Here is a 19,611-nt window from a genome sequence, read left to right on the forward strand (position 1 = left end):
TTGTAATTATTTAGGGCACCTTCAAGAACATAAGAAATCATATAGCAAGTCGAATGCTGCTCTATGCTAAAACATTTGAAATAGTATTTTTTGTACTATTCGAAAAATACGAATTAAAGGAACTGCATTTCCTGCATATTGACGGTCTTTAGTATCACAGTATTTTTTTTTTCCAACGAAGTTGTCGAGCGACAGCCGGACGATTAATATTTCGATGGTCGCACGTTTCACCGAAGACAGAACCGTCACACTGATGCTTTGTATGACAAGCAAGGTTTTCCCACTATTGTTTAACAGAATAAAATAACGTAACTACTGAATATTTGTCAATTGTATCTGAAGATTTTTCTTCACTCTAGAATTATGTAAATATTTTTTTTCATTTTAATATATATTATCATCCAAAATTCTGGAGGGGGCCTGGATGACTCTGGGGACTCTACATCAATTAGCTAGAGTAATGAAGACTGTTTTTTATTCGTTTTTAAGTTTAAGTTCATAAAAAATTCTGGGGGGCTGCCCTGTTCCGATGCCTAAGTACAGCTACTATTTGGGTTTTGATATTTTGGAACGTTCATTGTCAATGTCAACTTGCTTTTGTACGAGCGATTGTATCAGCTGCAACTGCAACCAACTTCCCTGCAAAATTCCAAAATCTGGAAGACCGAAACTAAGTAATGCTTTGCCAAAGTTAAATCTAGGGGTAAGATCCGGCGAAGCCTTCTGCTCTCTGCACGTGTTGGCACTTAGCTAATTTGGCATGTGTTTCGATATCTTCCGGTTGTGGGCATGTCGGACGTACCGGAAAACCAATTGATGGGAACGTTGGTTTCGTGATGATAAAGTGAAACCGAATAGTCGTTCGTTTGGGCGAAAATTTCACACACCACAGTAAACTGTGCCAACACATTTTCCGGCGTCTTTCCAAGCTTCGATCCAAGTAAGCGGAGGAGAAAAAGTTTTCCTGCCGAAAGCTTGAGGTTGTCAGTGTTGCCAGCAATACAAACTTGTAATCATTTGATAATTGAAAACAGTGACATTTTTGGAATTGTTTACATGCTCAACAAGAAACTTCCAGAGAGTGGCTAATCATTTTTTGTTGATATATTTAACGAATGCTTTCAGTTGGTAAATTTTCCTGACAAATGGAAAAATGTCAAGCTTGTATAAATTTTGAAACCGGTCAAAAATCATGCAGAAGCTTCCAGCTATCGTCCAATCAGCTTGCTTTCCTCCATCAGTACACTTTTTGAAAAGGTCATTTTAAACGGACTGATAATCCACATCAACGAAAATTCAAGTTTTGCCAATGAACGATTCGGATTCCGATATGGACATGTCACTCACCAACTTTTACGAGTAACAAAAATTATTCGTTACAACAAATCTGAAGGCTATTCTGCTGGTCTTGGTCTTCTAGACATAGAAAAAGGATTCTACCGTGTTTGATATGCAAGCATTTCTCGAAGATTTATAATCATGAATGCTTGATTGTAAAATAAAAAACTTCATTTTTCCAAAGTTATCTGTCAAATCGTACACTTCAGGTTAATTATCAGAATTCCAAGTCTGAAAGAATTCCTATTATAACGGGTGTTCCTCAAGGCAACATTTTAATATCTTCATGTTACATATTTTACATATATTTTGAAAAAATCAAAGGTTTTTAAATTCTTGAATATTTCATTGTGTACCAGTTATGGCCATAGTGGTTCCCTATTTGGCCAAATGTGAAATTTCAATAACCTTTACATTTTAAATCTTTTCGAATGTTTTAACATCAAGATATATCTTATATCTTACTACTAAAACACACAAAACCTTCCAAAATTTGGAGACATTCAAGTTATCCCGTATGGCCAAATAGGGAACCACTATGGCCATAACTGGTACACTTACCCTATTTCAATTTTATTAGATTTCAAAACGTGTAACTGATAATTACCCGAATGTTTAACATTGTAATTCCACTAGAAATCAGTCATTGTTTTAATTTTTGTTAGAGGTTATATTATTTTGAAAAGTAGTATATATCATACACCAGCACTGTCGTCTCCGACTTTCCGGCATTTCTTTCGCTCGAAGAAGGATGAACTGCACATGAAAAAAAAAACTTTGGCATTGTTGTGCCAATTTAATAGCCGAAAATTGCTCTCAAGGCGTCGCTCGACAGTACTGGCTATGGAGGTACTTTACAGTAAAGCAAAAGGGAAGTGGCTTCCATTTCTGCTGGAAAACTGTGAGTTAGTTCCGCCAGAAAGGTGGCTTTTGGTAGGGAAAACTTTTAGCTATAATGGCAGAATTGAAAGATTTCCCCGTTACGTCAGTATTGCTGAAAAAGTGGTAAAATTGTGGGTGGCTTGGGCGTCCTTTACAGTACATGGGATGGTAGTTTTTGCTCCTTTAGGTAGGAAACTTAGGGATATAAAGCTCGATTTCATTTGATGATTTTTCTCTTGGAGGTATAATTTTTCATACAGTTTATTTCGTCGGAAAGTTTTTAAGCGCATTCGTGTTAATTCGAATTTAAGCCGGCAGAAATTACATGCTTGAGTTATACCTTTCAACTACATTTCCGCATTGGCAGTCCCTATTTTTACTTGAATTCTTCAATAACGCAAGATTTTTTGATATTCTAGGCCAACGGTTCAAAGAAAACCTGATTCTGCCAATCATTCACTCGATCCATAAATCATACTTCAATTATTTCAATATGATTCAAACCACATTCGCTATTTTCGGACCCGAACCCACCGAAAACCCCCATCACTTATGAATTCCAACCGACAACGACAGCGCGGGCTTCGGTCGCCATTAACAGCATGGAAACCTCACACATTATTGTACCGAGACGACAGAGTAAATCATTATTCATATCAGTGCCACGCAATTCAACGCTGAATAAATAATCATCATTATGGAGTTGGTGGCGAGCACACGAGTAACAACAAACGGAACGAGTGAATTCCTTTCCTAGGTATATCGTTTTGCCCTCCCATTATTGAAAGGGGGGGGGGGCTGCATTCCCAGAAAGACTTCGCTCGAGTTATTATTCATGCAATCATAACTTGGAGCGAAACAACAGGAATGTCCAACCAAACGAGAAGGAAAATTCATTTGTGGGAAATTGGTTAATCTCTTACGGAATGTCGTGGTTATCGAGATGAGAGACAAGATGAGAGACAAGATGAGAGACAAGATGAGGGACAAAAGTGGAGAAGAGAAAAGAAATGATGCTAGAGACGAAACTAGACGAAAGAAGGAAACTAAAACTTAGACAAGAGACATGATAAACAAGACAGGAGAATTTTGAGGGAAATCCTCTCAGGATCCTCTAACCATTGCAAGGAAAACCCTCACATGATTTCGAGGGAAATCCTCTCAGGATTCCGAGGGTTCCGAGAAAAATTCTCACAGGATTCCGAGTTGGATTTTGGATTTTGGATTTAGGATTTTGGATTTTGGATTTTGGATTTTGGATTTTGGATTTTGGATTTTGGATTTGGATTTTGGATTTTGGATTTTGGATTTTGGATTTGGATTTTGGATTTTGGATTTTGGATTTTGGATTTTGGATTTTGGATTTTGGATTTTGGATTTTGGATTTTGGATTTTGGATTTTGGATTTTGGATTTTGGATTTTGGATTTTGGATTTTGGATTTTGGATTTTGGATTTTGGATTTTGGATTTTGGATTTTGGATTTTGGATTTTGGATTTTGGATTTTGGATTTTGGATTTTGGATTTTGGATTTTGGATTTTGGATTTTGGATTTTGGATTTTGGATTTTGGATTTTGGATTTTGGATTTTGGATTTTGGATTTTGGATTTTGGATTTTGGATTTTGGATTTTGGATTTTGGATTTGGATTTTGGATTTTGGATTTGGATTTTGGATTTTGTTTTGGATTTTGGATTTTGGATTTTGGATTTTGGATTTTGGATTTTGGATTTTGGATTTTGGATTTTGGATTTTGGATTTGGATTTTGGATTTTGGATTTTGGATTTTGGATTTTGGATTTTGGATTTTGGATTTTGGATTTTGGATTTTGGATTTTGGATTTTGGATTTTGGATTTTGGATTTTGGATTTTGGATTTTGGATTTTGGATTTTGGATTTTGGATTTTGGATTTTGGATTTTGGATTTTGGATTTTGGATTTTGGATTTTGGATTTTGGATTTTGGATTTTGGATTTTGGATTTTGGATTTTGGATTTTGGATTTTGGATTTTGGATTTTGGATTTTGGATTTTGGATTTTGGATTTTGGATTTTGGATTTTGGATTTTGGATTTTGGATTTTGGATTTTGGATTTTGGATTTTGGATTTTGGATTTTGGATTTTGGATTTTGGATTTTGGATTTTGGATTTTGGATTTTGGATTTTGGATTTTGGATTTTGGATTTTGGATTTTGGATTTTGGATTTTGGATTTTGGATTTTGGATTTGGATTTTGGATTTTGGATTTTGGATTTTGGATTTTGGATTTTGGATTTTGGATTTTGGATTTTGGATTTTGGATTTTGGATTTTGGATTTTGGATTTTGGATTTTGGATTTTGGATTTTGGATTTTGGATTTTGGATTTTGGATTTTGGATTTTGGATTTTGGATTTTGGATTTTGGATGTTGAATTTTGGATTTTGGATTTTGGATTTTGGATTTTGGATTTTGGATTTTGGATTTTGGATTTTGGATTTTGGATTTTGGATTTTGGATTTTGGATTTTGGATTTTGGATTTTGGATTTTGGAGACGAGAGGCGAGAGACGAGAGGCGAGAGACGAGAGGCGAGAGGCGAAAGACGAGAGACGAGAGACGAGAGACGAGAGATGAGAGACGAGAGACGAGACAAGGCATGAGACAAGATCTTGAAAAAACTTCTCAACAGTTCAAAAGCTTGGAATGCTCCGACTAGGGGCTTGAAAATCTTCTACCAGAAGTATGGAATATTTCTAGCAGAGCTTTGGAAAGCTTCTACCAGAAGCTAGAAAAGCTTCTACTCGAATTTTGGAGGGACGAGAGATGAGATAAGAAACGAGACAATGCATGAGTCAAGAGCCTGAAGAAGTGAAGAGCTTTTCTTAACAGCTCAAAAACTCAAAATGCTCTTACCAGAAGCTTGAAAAGGCTTCTCCTAGAAACTTGTAAAAACTTCTTCTCCCAGAAGCTTGTAAAGATTGACTATCCCAGTAGCCTGGAAAGACTGTTCCCAGAAGCTTAGAAGGCTCGTTAACAGAAACTTAACTAGAAAGAAACTCACTAGAAGCTTGAAAAGCTTTTTACCAGTAGATAGGAAAGCTCTCACCAAATAACTAGGAAACATCTATCACAAGCTTGAATAACTTCTCATCAGAAGTTTGGAAAGCTTCCTCATCAGAGGCTAGGAAAGCTTCTCACCAGAAGTTTGGAAAGCTTCTCATCAGAAGCTTCGGAAGCTTCTCGTCAAAAGCTAGAAAGCTATCATCAGAAGCTTGGAAAGCTTTTCATCAGTAAATCAGAAACAAAGAGAACTTCTCATCAGAGGCTTGGAAAGCTTCTTATCTGAAACTTTGAATGCTTCTTATCAAAACCTTGGAAAGGTTCTCATCGAAGCCTTAGAAAGCCTCTCATCAGAAGCTTGGAAAGTTTCTCAACCGAAGTTTGGAAAAGTTCTCATCAGTAGCTTAGAAATCTTCTCAAAGCTTTTCATCAGAATCTTGGAAAACTTCTCTTCAGAAACTTGGAAAGCTTCTCATCAAAATGTTGGAAAGCTTCTCATAAGAAGCTTAGAAAGCTCACAATCAGAAGCTAAGAAATCTTCTTATCAGAAGCTAAGAAATCTTCTCATTAGAAGCTAAGAAATACTCTCATTAGAATTATGAAAATCTTTTCATTAGAAGCATGGGAAGCTTCTCTTCAGAAACTTGGAAAGCTACTCATAAGAAGCGTGATAACTTCTCATAAGAAGCTTGGAAAACTTCTCATCGGAAACTTGGAAAGCCTCTCATCAGAAGTTTGGAATGCTTCACACCAGAAGCTTGGAAAGTTTCTCACTAAAAGTTTGGAAAGCTTCTCACCAGAAGCTTGGAAAGCTTCCCACCAGTAGCTTGGAAAGCTTCTCACCAGAAGCTTGGGAAGCTTCTCACCAGAACCTTGGAAAGCTTCTCACCAGAAGCTGGGCTTCCCAAACGAGGTTTGTCAAACGACAAAGCAAGCAGAGTCAAAAGGCAAAGCAGAGTCAAAAAGCAAAACACAGTCAAAAGGCAAAGCAGAGTCAAGAAGCGAAGCAGAATCAAAAGGCGAACCAGAGTGAAAAGGCAAAGTTGAGTCAAAAGGCAAAGCAGAGTCAAAAGCAAAACAGAGTCAAAAAGCAAAGCAAAGTCAAAATGCAAAGCAGAGTCAAAAAGCTAAGCAGAGTCAAAAGACAAAACAGATTCAAAGGGCAAAGCAGAGTCAAAAGGCAAAACAGAGTTAGAAAGCAAAGCAAAGTCAAGAAGCAAAGCAGAATCAAAAGGCAAACCAGAGTGAAAAGGCAAAGCAGAGTTGAAAGGCAAAGCAGAGTAAAAAAACAAAGCAGAGTCAAAAGGCAAAGTAAAAAGGCAAAGCAGAGTCAAAAGGCTAAGCAGTGTCAAAAGACAGAGCAGATTCAAAGGGCAAAGCAGAGTCAAAAGGCAAAGCAGAGTCAAAAGGCAAAGCAGAGTCAAAAGGCAAAGCAGATTCAAAGGGCAAAGCAGAGTCAAGAGGCAAAGCAGAGTCAAAAGGCAAAGTAGAGTCAGAAGGCGAAGCAGAGTCAAAAGTCAAAGAAGAGTCAACAGGCAAAACAGTGTCAAAAGGCAAAGCAGAGTCAGAAGGCAAAGCAGAGTCAAAGGGGAAAGTAGAGTAAAAAGGCAAAGCAAAGTCAAAATGCAAAGCTTAGTCAAAAGGCAAAGCAGACCCAGAAGGCAAAGCAGATCCAGAAGGCAAAGCAGAGTTAAAAGGCGCAGCAGAGTCAAAAGGCAAAGCGGTGTCAAAAGACAAAGCAGAGTCAGAAGGCAAAGCAAAGTCAAATGGCAAAGCAGAGACAAAAGGCTAATCAGAGATAAAAGGCAAAGCAGCACCAGAAGGCAAAGCACAGTCGAAAAGAAAAACAGATTTCAAACGCAAAGCAGAGTCAAAAGGCAAAGCAGAATCAAAAGGCAAAGCAGAGTCAAAAATCAAAGCAAGGCCAATGGGCAAAGCAGATTCAAAAGGCAAAGCAGAACAGATAAACTGATTGCATTGGAAAATTTTAGAACAGAGCTCTAATCAAACAATTATTGTAGTGTCAGAATTAGGAAACACTGCAGTAGACATCCGTTTTCAAACACCTCACAACACAACACCCTGCATCGCCAGAACAACATCGGAAGTGTGTATGCATAACAAACATATTTCACATCCTTACAAATTTGGCCGTTATCTGAGAATGTAACTACCCGGACTCGGACTGACGGGTTTCCCCCGTAACAAAGCCGACCTGTGTGGCCGAGGAGGACTGCAAATGGCACTGACCGAGTGACTGTCCATAATTCTCCGACCCGGCAGAGCGCGATCTTTGCATTATTTATGTCGAACAGTGCACTCACTCGCCTACTTGGAGCTGTTTCTAGCAGCCTCGCAGTAGGCCTTTTCCAAACAAATAAAACTCGAGGGGTTTGCCACTGGCAAACTAGGGGAATCCCTTTCGGTAGTGACACATGTCAATCCGTATCGGCGGATCACCCCTCGGTTAACCCAATCGATATGATTGATTTGATTTATGGCATTTCACTAGCAGCATTAGCAGCTACTCGATCCTAATCTGCAACAAACTATCCGGTACTTAATGATGATGGCTAAATGGAGCAATGACCGAAAGGACGACCGACGCGACCCCAGACGACCCCGCGGATGACAGACAAACATGTCCGTCAGCACGTGCTGAAAGACCGGTTGCTAACCGCGGCATGTCATTTCAATTTGAGCACCTAAGGGACCTGGAACCGACAGTGCACAGCGGTCGGAATCGACGATTTAGCAGAAATTTGTTTTTTTTACTGTTCTCGTTGATTTTAGACGTGTGATGAAAAATTAATAGGGTGGTTCTTATTTAACACTAGTGGGCCCGGCAAACTTCGTCTTGCCATCAAGTAGGCTGTTGAAAAACGCTATGGATCGTCCCATACACAATGACAGTTCCGTTCACGCTCGTTTTTCCAACTTTCCCGGTGAATATCCTGGGATTTTTATACACACAAACACGTCGGAACACTTGACGAACAAAACGGAAAAATAATCATTCAAATCGATTGACCCGTTCGGAAGCCATTTCGTGACATACAAACACCACTCCATTTTTATGTATATAGATTAAATTTGGTATCAAACTATTTGTTTGAAAATTGATGTGATTCTGAAACTGAATATTAAACTAAATCTAAATCGGAAACAGAATCTGAATCTAAAACTGAACCTGAAACTGGATCTCAACCTTAATCGGAAATAGAATCTGAAACTGTATTTGAACCTGAATCTGAAACTGAATCTCAAACAGAATCTGAAGTTGAATTTGAAACTTAATTCGAAACCTTTCCTACAAAAATGATGAAAAGACTCGACTAGCACACGACACTGAAGACAGCCTTACAGGTCTTGAGGTCAAAATACGTGTATCTGTCAAACGATACAATTTGTAGTTGTAATTAAATAATATGTATATGGCTAAATTCCGTTTTCATTTACTCAAAAAGATGTTTCAAAATGTAATCTTGATTAAAGACCACCCTCCATCTTTTTTTTTCGAAGAAAATGCAAAACTCAGAGTTTCGTAACGGTTTCTCTGAAGGCATCATACGTCTAAAATCAAAGAGAACAGTGAAAAGTGTGTTTCAAGCTAAACTGTCGATTCGGATCATTGTGGCAGTGGTTCTTATATTATAATTGAATTTCCATATTTGTGGCCGAGCCGTGAGGGAAACAGTGGAGAGATAGAGAATGTATTATGTTTTCGCTAACGAATTTCTCGGAAGGATGAACCATGTGTTGTATTTTGATAATGGCATTTATATAAAATTTTGCGATCGATTGCGTGGAGAAGCTTTTGTCATGCCGCCTACTCTGACTTGGGTCCAATTACTGGAGGCTACAAAAATTCAAACAAAGCAGGCGGCTTCACAGTTTTCGGCGGAGTAATCCGATTCATATTTTCTCCAGGAAAATTCGTAACATAAAAATCTATCTGTGGGTTATGGTTATAACTGTTTTGTTTAAGGTTCCATAGACAAACAGATGTAACATCTGTAAAACAGTTGCCCAAACAACAAAGTGACATAACAGACAAACCGACACAACACTTTAGCCACTTTCTACTACTGCACTTATTTGTCTATGATGTCATGTTCCGTCATTGAAAATAATCTAGTAAAATACAGTAGAATCACAGACAGATTCAAGACAATTTCCTTTAAAGTCCATAGACCAACATGGTTATGTGCAACAAAGCCTGCAGAAGGCGTTGGGGTGAAACGTCACACACAGAGGGAAACGATGCGCACGCCCCTGGTTGTGAGGTATGGAACAAAGTAAATTTGAATTGACTGTTTAAACCGTGGTTAAATGGTATTTAGTCAGTGTTACGTCTGCTTATCTGGGGTATAATCATTGAGATAAATGATTTTATTCCGTTGTTTCTGTTTTTTTTCGTTTCCTCCAACGCAGACCATTTGCCCAGCAAAATAAATGGCAACAACAACAATGGCACTGCAATCTCGGCTTCCGGCAACGCGGCAGCCAATCCCTACCTTGTCGGAGTGCAATCCAGGTAAGTCCCAACAAGCAACAAACCCTTTCAATCAACCGAACTTTCAGTTGGCGGCATTTTCTCGGAATGCTCATCACGGGTGTGTTTCTCTTTGGCAGGTTTCGCCGGCGCTATTATCACAAATCTATTTTCATAGCCCTGATCGTTATCATCCTTATTCTGCTGATTGCCATCATCGTGATTGCCTGTCTGCGTGAGTATGGAGTCATTATCCGCGGGGAAGGGATCGGGTTCTGTATATATTTATATGAATATTGATATTCATCACGCATATTTAGTACTTATAGCAAAGATTACATATAAGAATGGCAACATTATTGATTTCTGAACAGCGATGCAACTGCGACATCTATGAATCAACTAAGTAAATTTTGCAACAGTCAGTTATATAGAATCAAATTCAGGTTTTGGAATTAAAGAAGTGTCGTCATTCTTTCCATTTGTACTTTTTACTACCAGGAGCTTTATCACAAAAGGAATAGTCGTTTACTACCGTGTAATTATATCAGACTAAATATTTCATATCGCATGAGAAGACTAATCCATTGTTACGTTATCAAGACAGTATTATCGCATTAGCTGTGGCTATATTTAGGAATGAATTAGTTTACTGTTTTGCATCCATTTTATCGATTTCATCAGGCAATTAAATGTTCTAGGATATTGAAGATCTCTGCAAGTTTTTCAATAACACTGCGGATCACGCTTTTGTCTCAAGCACCAAAATAACGCTATTTACTTAAGTTAGAGTTGCTGAATCAGCTGCCATTTTCAGAAATATCATAGCACGTCTAGCTTTTGGGATTTTGCCTGTTGAAAATGCTAAATTTGGCATTCAAGTTTGCCAGCTTGTACGGCAATCTATATGTTTAATTTGCCTCAGAACTCAAATTTCATGTGTATAACAATACATATCAACAAAGTTCGGAATACTTCCGATACTCAAAAGTTATTTTTTGTTGGTTTAGAAAAGTATTTTATTTTGCCATATGAGAGAAATAAATAATTTTGCACGGAGACTCCAAACATGCACGGAGAAAAATATGTGTTAAATTCAACCATTTTTCAGTTAATTTCAAACAGTTTTTTGGGTTGAAATTTGCACAAACAAAATTATGGTTTAAATCAATAAAATGCATAGTTTAAAACAAACTAAAATTCTATGTTATTTTTATCACGATTTTCTAGATAAATTCAACAAATCAAATTTCAAATCTTTCAATCAAAACTGTTTCGAAAATCAATCAAACAGATTTACTACTCCAAGATAAGTTCAAAATATGGTTTCTTTTCGACAAACTCATTAAGAAATATTTAACGATTTCAACAAAATGAATCGAATAAAAAAATCGAATGAAAAGCATCGATTCATCCGATTTTAGGTGCTCCAAACATCGATTTTAGGAACATCGATTCAAAATCGCCCAACGCTAGTTGTAACCGCACAACTGCAATAATCGTTACTACCGTCAAGTCATTAGGCCGAAGCTCGTTAAGCCAAATTAGTCCACTATGGGCGATTTTCATATACACTAGCGGCCATAAATATGTTTGCCTTCTCATGTCCAATGTATAAGTTATATGATGCAAACTTGATGTTTTGTGTTCAAAAACAAGTTTGCGAGACAAACTTTTGAAAAAGGACTATAGTGTAATAATGAGTTGTGATAATAATATTCATATAGGCCATTTATGCGTTAAACGCAGCAAAAAACACTATAAATATCAGAACTCACGTAGTTATGATGACATGAATCGTTTTGCGATAATTAATTATCTCCTGAAAAAATCTTTAGCCGCCATCAAAGGAATATTGTTAAAAATTACAAAAAAAAAGTCAAAAAGCACTAGATGAAAAAAGTGCAAATATGTGCAGGTAAATTGTTTGCTATCCTTCAGTTTACATCTAAAAGTACCCTTAGGAATGAATTTTAGCTTGGGACAACTTGGGACAAAAAAGTATGGGATGTATAAACTTTAAATAAAAAACGAATATATTTTTTTAAATGTAGTTCTCACATTTACCCGAACTTAAGTACGAATTTTTATTCGATTTTATTTTTCTTAGATAGCTTTTTTAATAAGTTTTCTAACAGTGTGTAAAGATTTATATAAAATATCACGATTGTGCAATAAATTCCATTCAATGTATCCTTGTTTTTTTTTTACATTAAATTCTATATTTTTCTTTAAAAAATCTAACTTTGACATAATGTATCAATAAAACTAAGAAATATCTTGCTTTTATATTTAATGATTACCTTAATAACAGTGTTTACTATGTTCTGTTGTTCAAGAAAAGCCAATCAGAAACGTTCAGTTTTTCGATTATTTGCCACCTGGTCACCCATAGTGTAGTCATTAGGCCAAAACTTTCAAAACTTAACAGGGATCAGAAATGTTTCCTTTCTTTTTTACAGACTATTATTTCTTAATTTCAATTAATTTGGCCTAATTACATGCTCGGCCCTTTCAGTCTAACGAATACTCATGACGAAGCATATTTTTTTGGTAAAAACATGAAATAGAGGATTTTCACAACGGTGGTAACTACACTACACTGCATGAGTCATTATGTTCAGCAGAAAGCCATTTATATGAACGAATTCCTGCTCAAATCATACCTGAAATATTTGAATATAAAGTATTTCAAACCTGAATCACGTGAATATCAAGTAATTCATACCAAAATCAAGTGGATATGGATCAAATCGAACATGAATCACTTGAATATAAAGTGAATCAAACTTGAAACACTTAAGAATGAAGTGAACCAGACATGAACCACTTGATATCACTTGAAATTTGAGTGAATCAAGCATGAAACAGTTGAATATGAACTGAACTAGATATAAAACGCTTGGATATAAAGTGGTTTTGACTTGAAGAGTTTGAATATGATGTTAGTCAGGCCTGAATTACTCGTACATGAAGTAAATCATACCTGAAACACTAGAATATGAAACCGATCTAAATTTGAAAATTGATTGATTCTGACCTTAATCACTTCTACTTCCAAATGGCTTCCTAAACAACATTCTGTACATTATATCTTATAAACATCATGAAATATAGGTCCAGTCAACCCGCCATAACTGGATGTTCCATTCGATATCGGGTGAAGACCCGGAGTAAAGTTGGTTTACATGGCTACCTTGAACCGCAGTAACAATGATTATGTGTTTTATAATAGGATGATCGAGAGAGCAACGAATCAAATTGTTTGCCGTCCGGATTTCTTTGACTGTCTGAACAAATTTGGCGAATACACGAACTTTGATCTGTTCTCAATTTCACATGTTCACTACCGCCATTTAGCATAGCATTAACGACTGGTACAAATCGTGGGTGGCTGTACAATGCTCAGCTTTATTGTTTTTTGAAAAATCTGTATATATTATGGGGGCCTTCCTTAGTCGAGTGGTTAGAGTCCGCGGCTACAAAGCAAAGCCATGCTGAAGGTGTCTGGGTTCGATTCCCGGTTGGTACAGGATCTTTTCGTAATGGAAATTTCCTTGACTTCCCTGTACATAAAGTATCATTGTAGTAACTATACGATATACGAATGCGAAAATGGCAACTTTTGCTGTTAATAACTGTGGAAGTGCTCATAAGAACACTAAGCTGAGAAGCAGGCTCTTCCAGTGAGAACGTTATGCCAAGAAGAAGAAAAAAATATATTATCGCAAAATAACGTTTGGGATAAACGTCTTTTTCTACATAATAGAAATAAACAAAACACACATCACATTGCACACCTGGCTATGTCCTTACAATCGCTAGGGAAAGGGAAGGAATGTTAGTTCAATGTCTACCTAAGAAGATAGAGGGAACAAAAACTATCTTCATAAACGTCACGGGATAGAGAGATTGTTTAAGTAGGATGCCCAACTAGAGGCATATAACAAAAATAAAATGAAATTTCATCAGAATATGATTTACACATCTTATTATGATGTAATATTGTTAGACACTGTTATCCACAGAAAGTATTAAAACAAAAATATATCATAATATGTTATATTTATTTTGAACATGTTCCTATTTGTTTATTTTTATCAGTTTTATAATAAAATTGAACACATATCAGTGCATTTCAATAAGTTATAATATTTGGAAATTTACTTTTTTCTAGACTTACGATTATTTGGTTTTGAGATTTTCCATCCATTCATTTCAATCCGATTCTTTATTGTTTCAACATTTACACAAAATGTATATGGGGACGGACCTGGTGTAGTGGTTAGAACACTCGCCTCTCACGCCGAGGACCTGGGATCGAATCCCATCCCCGACATAGTCACTTATGACGTAAAAAGTTATAGTGACGACTTCCTTCGGAAGGGAAGTAAAGCCGTTGGTCCCGAGATGAACTAGCCTAGGGCTAAAAATCTCGTTAATAAAGTCAAACCAACCAACCAACAAAATGTATATCTATATTGTTGTTAATCATATCATGTCTTTTTTAGTAAATATTAACTAACTTATGATAAAAATGAGTAACTTTGTTTTCATTTGGGGAAAATAAAAAACAATCTCTTGGATTTGTTAACAAAATGTTATGATCATCATTTAATAATTGAATAATTGCAAGTGATTAAAAATAACTTGTTGCTACACAATATTCAATTGCTTGTTCTATAGCAAAACATACATTTTTTTGTTTATTGTGCGGAATATCTTGTCTTATTAGAATTATCTGATATTTGATCAAAAAACTCGTAACTAAACGAGTTACCTCGTATATTACACAGTATTATAATTTTGATACATTGTATAAATAATTATAACTGAGTTTGATATGTTTTTTATTTGTTTTTAGAGTTAAATCACATTAAATTATATTTATTATATAAATAAAATATTTTTTTTTGTTATAATTTTAGTTATTTTAAGAACATTCTGCATCAACATTGTATCAACCTATGTTCGATAAAATCTTTATATTATAATATCATAAGGTGATATAATTTTGTTATGTACCCATAGTCGGGTAGGGTATGTAGGAGGATGAGTTCAATTCGACAATTCAGAGCATTTTTGACAACATAACCCGCCAGTCCGTCGCGCTTCCCGTCCGTCAGTGGATGACTTAAGCGCCACTTCTAAAAAATTTGGGATGGGTAATGTCTATTACATTACCGCGGGGTTGACGTAGAACTACGATGATTAATAATTTGATTTGTCAAGTGTATGAATTTGAAAGTGTACTAGTTTTGTGTTGTTATTAATCGGATGAAGTTTTCAGAAGTTAACTCTTTTTGGACTTATTTTGGTAGTCCTGAAAAGAACCATTTGTCGTTCTGTGGTTCCGAGAACCAGTGTTTGGTGTTCCAGGAATAATGCCAGATGATTGAATTTGTTTGTTTGGTCGTTGCTTCCTTGTATTGCTTGGTTGGGTGATCGGTTTCTGGCTCCAGCTGTAGTTCGCCAAACTCCTCCAGTAGATTAGATGTTTGATAGCTCGGGTGCTTCAATCGTGATAATCGATAGAATCGGTCCAGTGCTTTGGTCTGTAGCAATATCCATTGCATGAGCATTTAGGCTCTGTACATTGATACTTATCAACATGCAGGCTTGGCCGCTATGATCCAGTATTTCACGCAGTTCGTCTCAAAGCGTCACTAATCGATGATTGCCTAAGCGCTGCAGCTCATTCCTCAAGTCAACCCTCTTGGGAGAATTGCTGCCTTTGGCGTGATGGAACTTAAAAAGTAAGAGGTTGTTTCCGAGATACGACCGCCAAGTTGACGTTGGATAACGTTAGCTTCTTCTATTTGCTGGCTTGAGACAGTCACAAACTTATGAAACATTTCTTTTGCTAAAAATCCAATTAATTTTCACACTATTTGTTGCATGTCAATTCTGATTTATTATAGACATTGTGTGTTATTATTTTGTGTTAATACAAAATAATCACTTTACATGTATTCAGAAGCTTGGGAGATTATATTGAAGAATTGTTTTTCAAATGTATTAATTCAAAATAACTCTTTTCATTGATTTTGTGGCCCTGAAAAGGGGAAATTAGGGAATATTACACAATCAACTCTTTAAAACACATTTGTTGGCTCTCAAAAGGGCCGATTGATGAATTGTTGAATTTGCGTAACACGGACACATTTTGACGGCGCACTGGTTTCAATCCTCGCCCGATGAGATTTGCGGTGCGGATGACGATGTGCGCTTCAACAAGCGGCTTTGGTCGATTTTCTTCAGCCATCTCGTACAACAGCTTGCCTCTGGTGGCGAGGAGCTGAGCAGGTTTGGAGGAGCTCTTACCAGCTCGAAAGCGAAAACAGAATGAAACCAGATTCAACGAAGGAGGAATGCTTTATACCCTTAGAATAGCAGATGATGCTCCTCCTTTCATATTCTTCGTTTTCTTATCTGGGAAATAGGCTATATGAAACTGATGTCTGGGTAAGGGATGTACAGATTAGCATTATGCTGTTATTGCAACCCGACGGCACTGCAGCAGCATCCTCGGAAACAGCTTCAAATTGCCGTATTGTCAATTATTCGTAATAAATCAATTATTGTATGATGCTATGAGATGAATTAAGAGATTATAGCAAGTATGTGGTAAACACATTAGGGAATATTATACAAATAACTCTTTAAAACACATTTGTTGGCTCTTAAAAGGGCCGATTGAGTTGTTGAATTTGCGTAACACGGACATATTTTGACGGTGCACTGGTTTCAATCCTTCTCGCCCGATGAGATTAGCGGTGCGGATGACGATGTGCGCTTCAACAAGCGGCTTTGGTCGATTTTCTTCAGCCATCTCGAACGAATTAGGGAATATTACACAATCAACTCTTTAAAACACATTTGTTGGCTCTCAAAAGGGCCGATTGAATTGTTGAATTTGCGTAACACGGACACATTTTGACGGCGCACTGGTTTCAATCCTCCTCGCCCGATGAGATTTGCGGTGCGGATGACGATGTGCGCTTCAACAAGCGGCTTTGGTCGATTTTCTTCAGCCATCTCGTACAACAGCTTGCCTCTGGTGGCGAGGAGCTGAGCAGGTTTGGAGGAGCTCTTACCAGCTCGAAAGCGAAAACAGAATGAAACCAGATTCAACGAAGGAGGAATGCTTTATACCCTTAGAATAGCAGATGATGCTCCTCCTTTCATATTCTTCGTTTTCTTATCTGGGAAATAGGCTATATGAAACTGATGTCTGGGTAAGGGATGTACAGATTAGCATTATGCTGTTATTGCAACCCGACGGCACTGCAGCAGCATCCTCGGAAACAGCTTCAAATTGCCGTATTGTCAATTATTCGTAATAAATCAATTATTGTATGATGCTATGAGATGAATTAAGAGATTATAGCAAGTATGTGGTAAACACATTAGGGAATATTATACAAATAACTCTTTAAAACACATTTGTTGGCTCTCAAAAGGGCCGATTGAGTTGTTGAATTTGCGTAACACGGACATATTTTGACGGTGCACTGGTTTCAATCCTCCTCGCCCGATGAGATTAGCGGTGCGGATGACGATGTGCGCTTCAACAAGCGGCTTTGGTCGATTTTCTTCAGCCATCTCGAACAAATTAGGGAATATTACACGGACGGTGACGGCTGTGCCGCTCGATCTAATGAACCAGAATGACCGCGCTAGCCTCCCGCATGGCAATGACAGCGGAGCACTGGCTGGTAGCGACGATTTCTGGCCGAAAACGATTATGCTGGCTGGTGCACTCAAATGAGCGGCTTCAGTTGCTGCGGCTCCGAAATGCGTGGTTCTTCGGTTCTAATGCGTGTTGTATTCGCGTCCTATTGAAAACTGAACTGAGGACGCGAATGACTCTCGAAATTTGCTCGCCGACCGTGTTCACAGTCTGACGGCAAAAAGAAGAATGAGGGAAGAAGCAGGGTGCGGTGCGCTTTTATAGTGGGAAGCGGAACCGAAAAATGTGCTTGAACGTGATTGGTTAGATAAGAAAGGGGTCAACGTTTTACGATATTTCAATAGTTTGTTGCTAATAATCAATAGTGTCCTCCATTTGGATCGACGCGTAGATAAATTTCCAATCGATTCATGGATAAATATTGAAAATCTATCGATAAATGACTGAGTTATTAGCGGTCAAAACCTGACCATTTTTCGTTACATGCTCAATTTTTCGTTTTTCTGAATTGTACCCCCATATGTTGCCGTAAGACGTTATCCAACGTCAAAAGTAAGAGATTGTTTCCGAGATACGACCGCCAAAGTGACGTTGGATAACATTAGCATCTTCTATTTCCTGGCTTGAGACCGTCACGAACTTATGAAAGATTTCTGAGAGAACAGCACCAATTTTCGACCCAACACTAACTTTCGACCGATTTTCGATACGGTTTTGGCCTACTTTGTATGAAAATCCGAAAATTGGCACAGAATTCTTGTAGGAGGAAAATAAGTGCTCTTCTAATCAATTTTCGCACTATTTGTTGCATGTCAATTCTGACCTATTATGAACATTTTGTGTTATTATTTGGTTGGTTCGATAAACTCTTCAACCGGTAGATGGAAGAAGAAGCATGAGCGATAATTTTTGCTCAACAAACAAATATTCCGCTTGAAGGTCAACGCATGATCCACTAAGATTGATTGCTTAAGTGGGATCCGAAGCCTTTCGATACTCGTCGTATCCGTGGCGAACGTGCTGAAATTGCATTGAAGCACAATTTCAAATAACTGCCCTTTTCAGGGCCACAATTGATTAAATAATTTATTTAGCTATCAATTATAGTATCGGATGATTAGTTTTCAACGGAGATAAATGGCAAACAAAGTTTAACATAGATTCCCGTCGTTCGGGTCGGGCGGCGGTAGCATTTTCGCAGTCTTTTCTGTCTGTGTATTTCCATTCGATCGACAATGTCTTACCATATCGAAACGTCAACAAAGCTGTTGCTGATTAGTTTTAGCTCTGTGTTCGACGAGTTGATATTGATCGCTCTAGTATCATGTAGGTAGCGACGGCGATAACGGCATTATGCAATCATCATTAAATGCGAAACAAACTGGGAGGGATTCTTCATTCAAGTGCCGTTCGCAATTTATCCGACTCATGCACACACTGTCGACGATTGCCCCGCGCGCGCACAATCGGAAATTCATGTCCCATTTGTGGTTGCGTGCAAATGACTGACCAAAATCTGAATCAATTACATCCAATCATCAGTAATGTCGCTCTTCACGGTGGAAAATTCTCACAACTCTTTTAAAATGTAATTGTCGTCCTGAAAAGGACGGTTGTTGGTAGTCACCGTCGATCAAACTGGGTTTTCATTCCATTGTTAGACAGAAACACACAAAAAGCTCACCGAAGACGATTAAATTGAAATGCCGTCGGTAATTTTGTGCTTTCTTGTCCATCCTTGTATTCGATGGTATGCTCACTCCTCCGACGGTAATTATCAAGGTTTCTGGACACATTCTCAACAAATTCGATGGGCGAGCTGGATGCCAAGGGCCATGATGAGCGATAACACGGAACCCGCAGCTTTTAGCTTGGGAATAAACAGCAGCAGCAGCAGCAGCGACGAACGTGTAAAATTTATTCCGATATGAGTCCTTCTCCGGTTGCTGGTCTACGATTGACTGATGCGCGAGTTTGGTTGGCTTCGACTGAACACGAGATAATAAGAGAAGTAAGAAGAAGACCGAAAGGGGCGTTTCCCTTTGAATGACGAAAGTGGCTAAGATATCGCGCAATGATGTCTGTGTCAGGAATACACAAGAAAAATGTGCTTTTCTATGGAAAATAAGACATGCCTTGATATTTATCGATTTTTCAAAAGT

The 19,611-nt window shown here is 37.6% G+C and overlaps 1 protein-coding gene across 1 annotated transcript in view; it reads left to right on the forward strand.

Annotated features, from left to right (window-relative positions):
• Positions 1–19,611, forward strand: part of LOC5571713 (neprilysin) — a 73,997-nt gene that overhangs the window by 31,032 nt on the left and 23,354 nt on the right. The window contains exons 3-4 of the mRNA XM_021850139.1: positions 9,696–9,798; positions 9,897–9,991. Of these exons, the coding sequence (XP_021705831.1) occupies positions 9,696–9,798; positions 9,897–9,991 (198 nt within the window). The remainder of the gene's footprint in view (positions 1–9,695; positions 9,799–9,896; positions 9,992–19,611) is intronic.

This window comes from Aedes aegypti, chromosome 3 (genome assembly GCF_002204515.2).
Source record: "Aedes aegypti strain LVP_AGWG chromosome 3, AaegL5.0 Primary Assembly, whole genome shotgun sequence".
Lineage (NCBI taxonomy): Eukaryota > Metazoa > Arthropoda > Insecta > Diptera > Culicidae > Aedes > Aedes aegypti.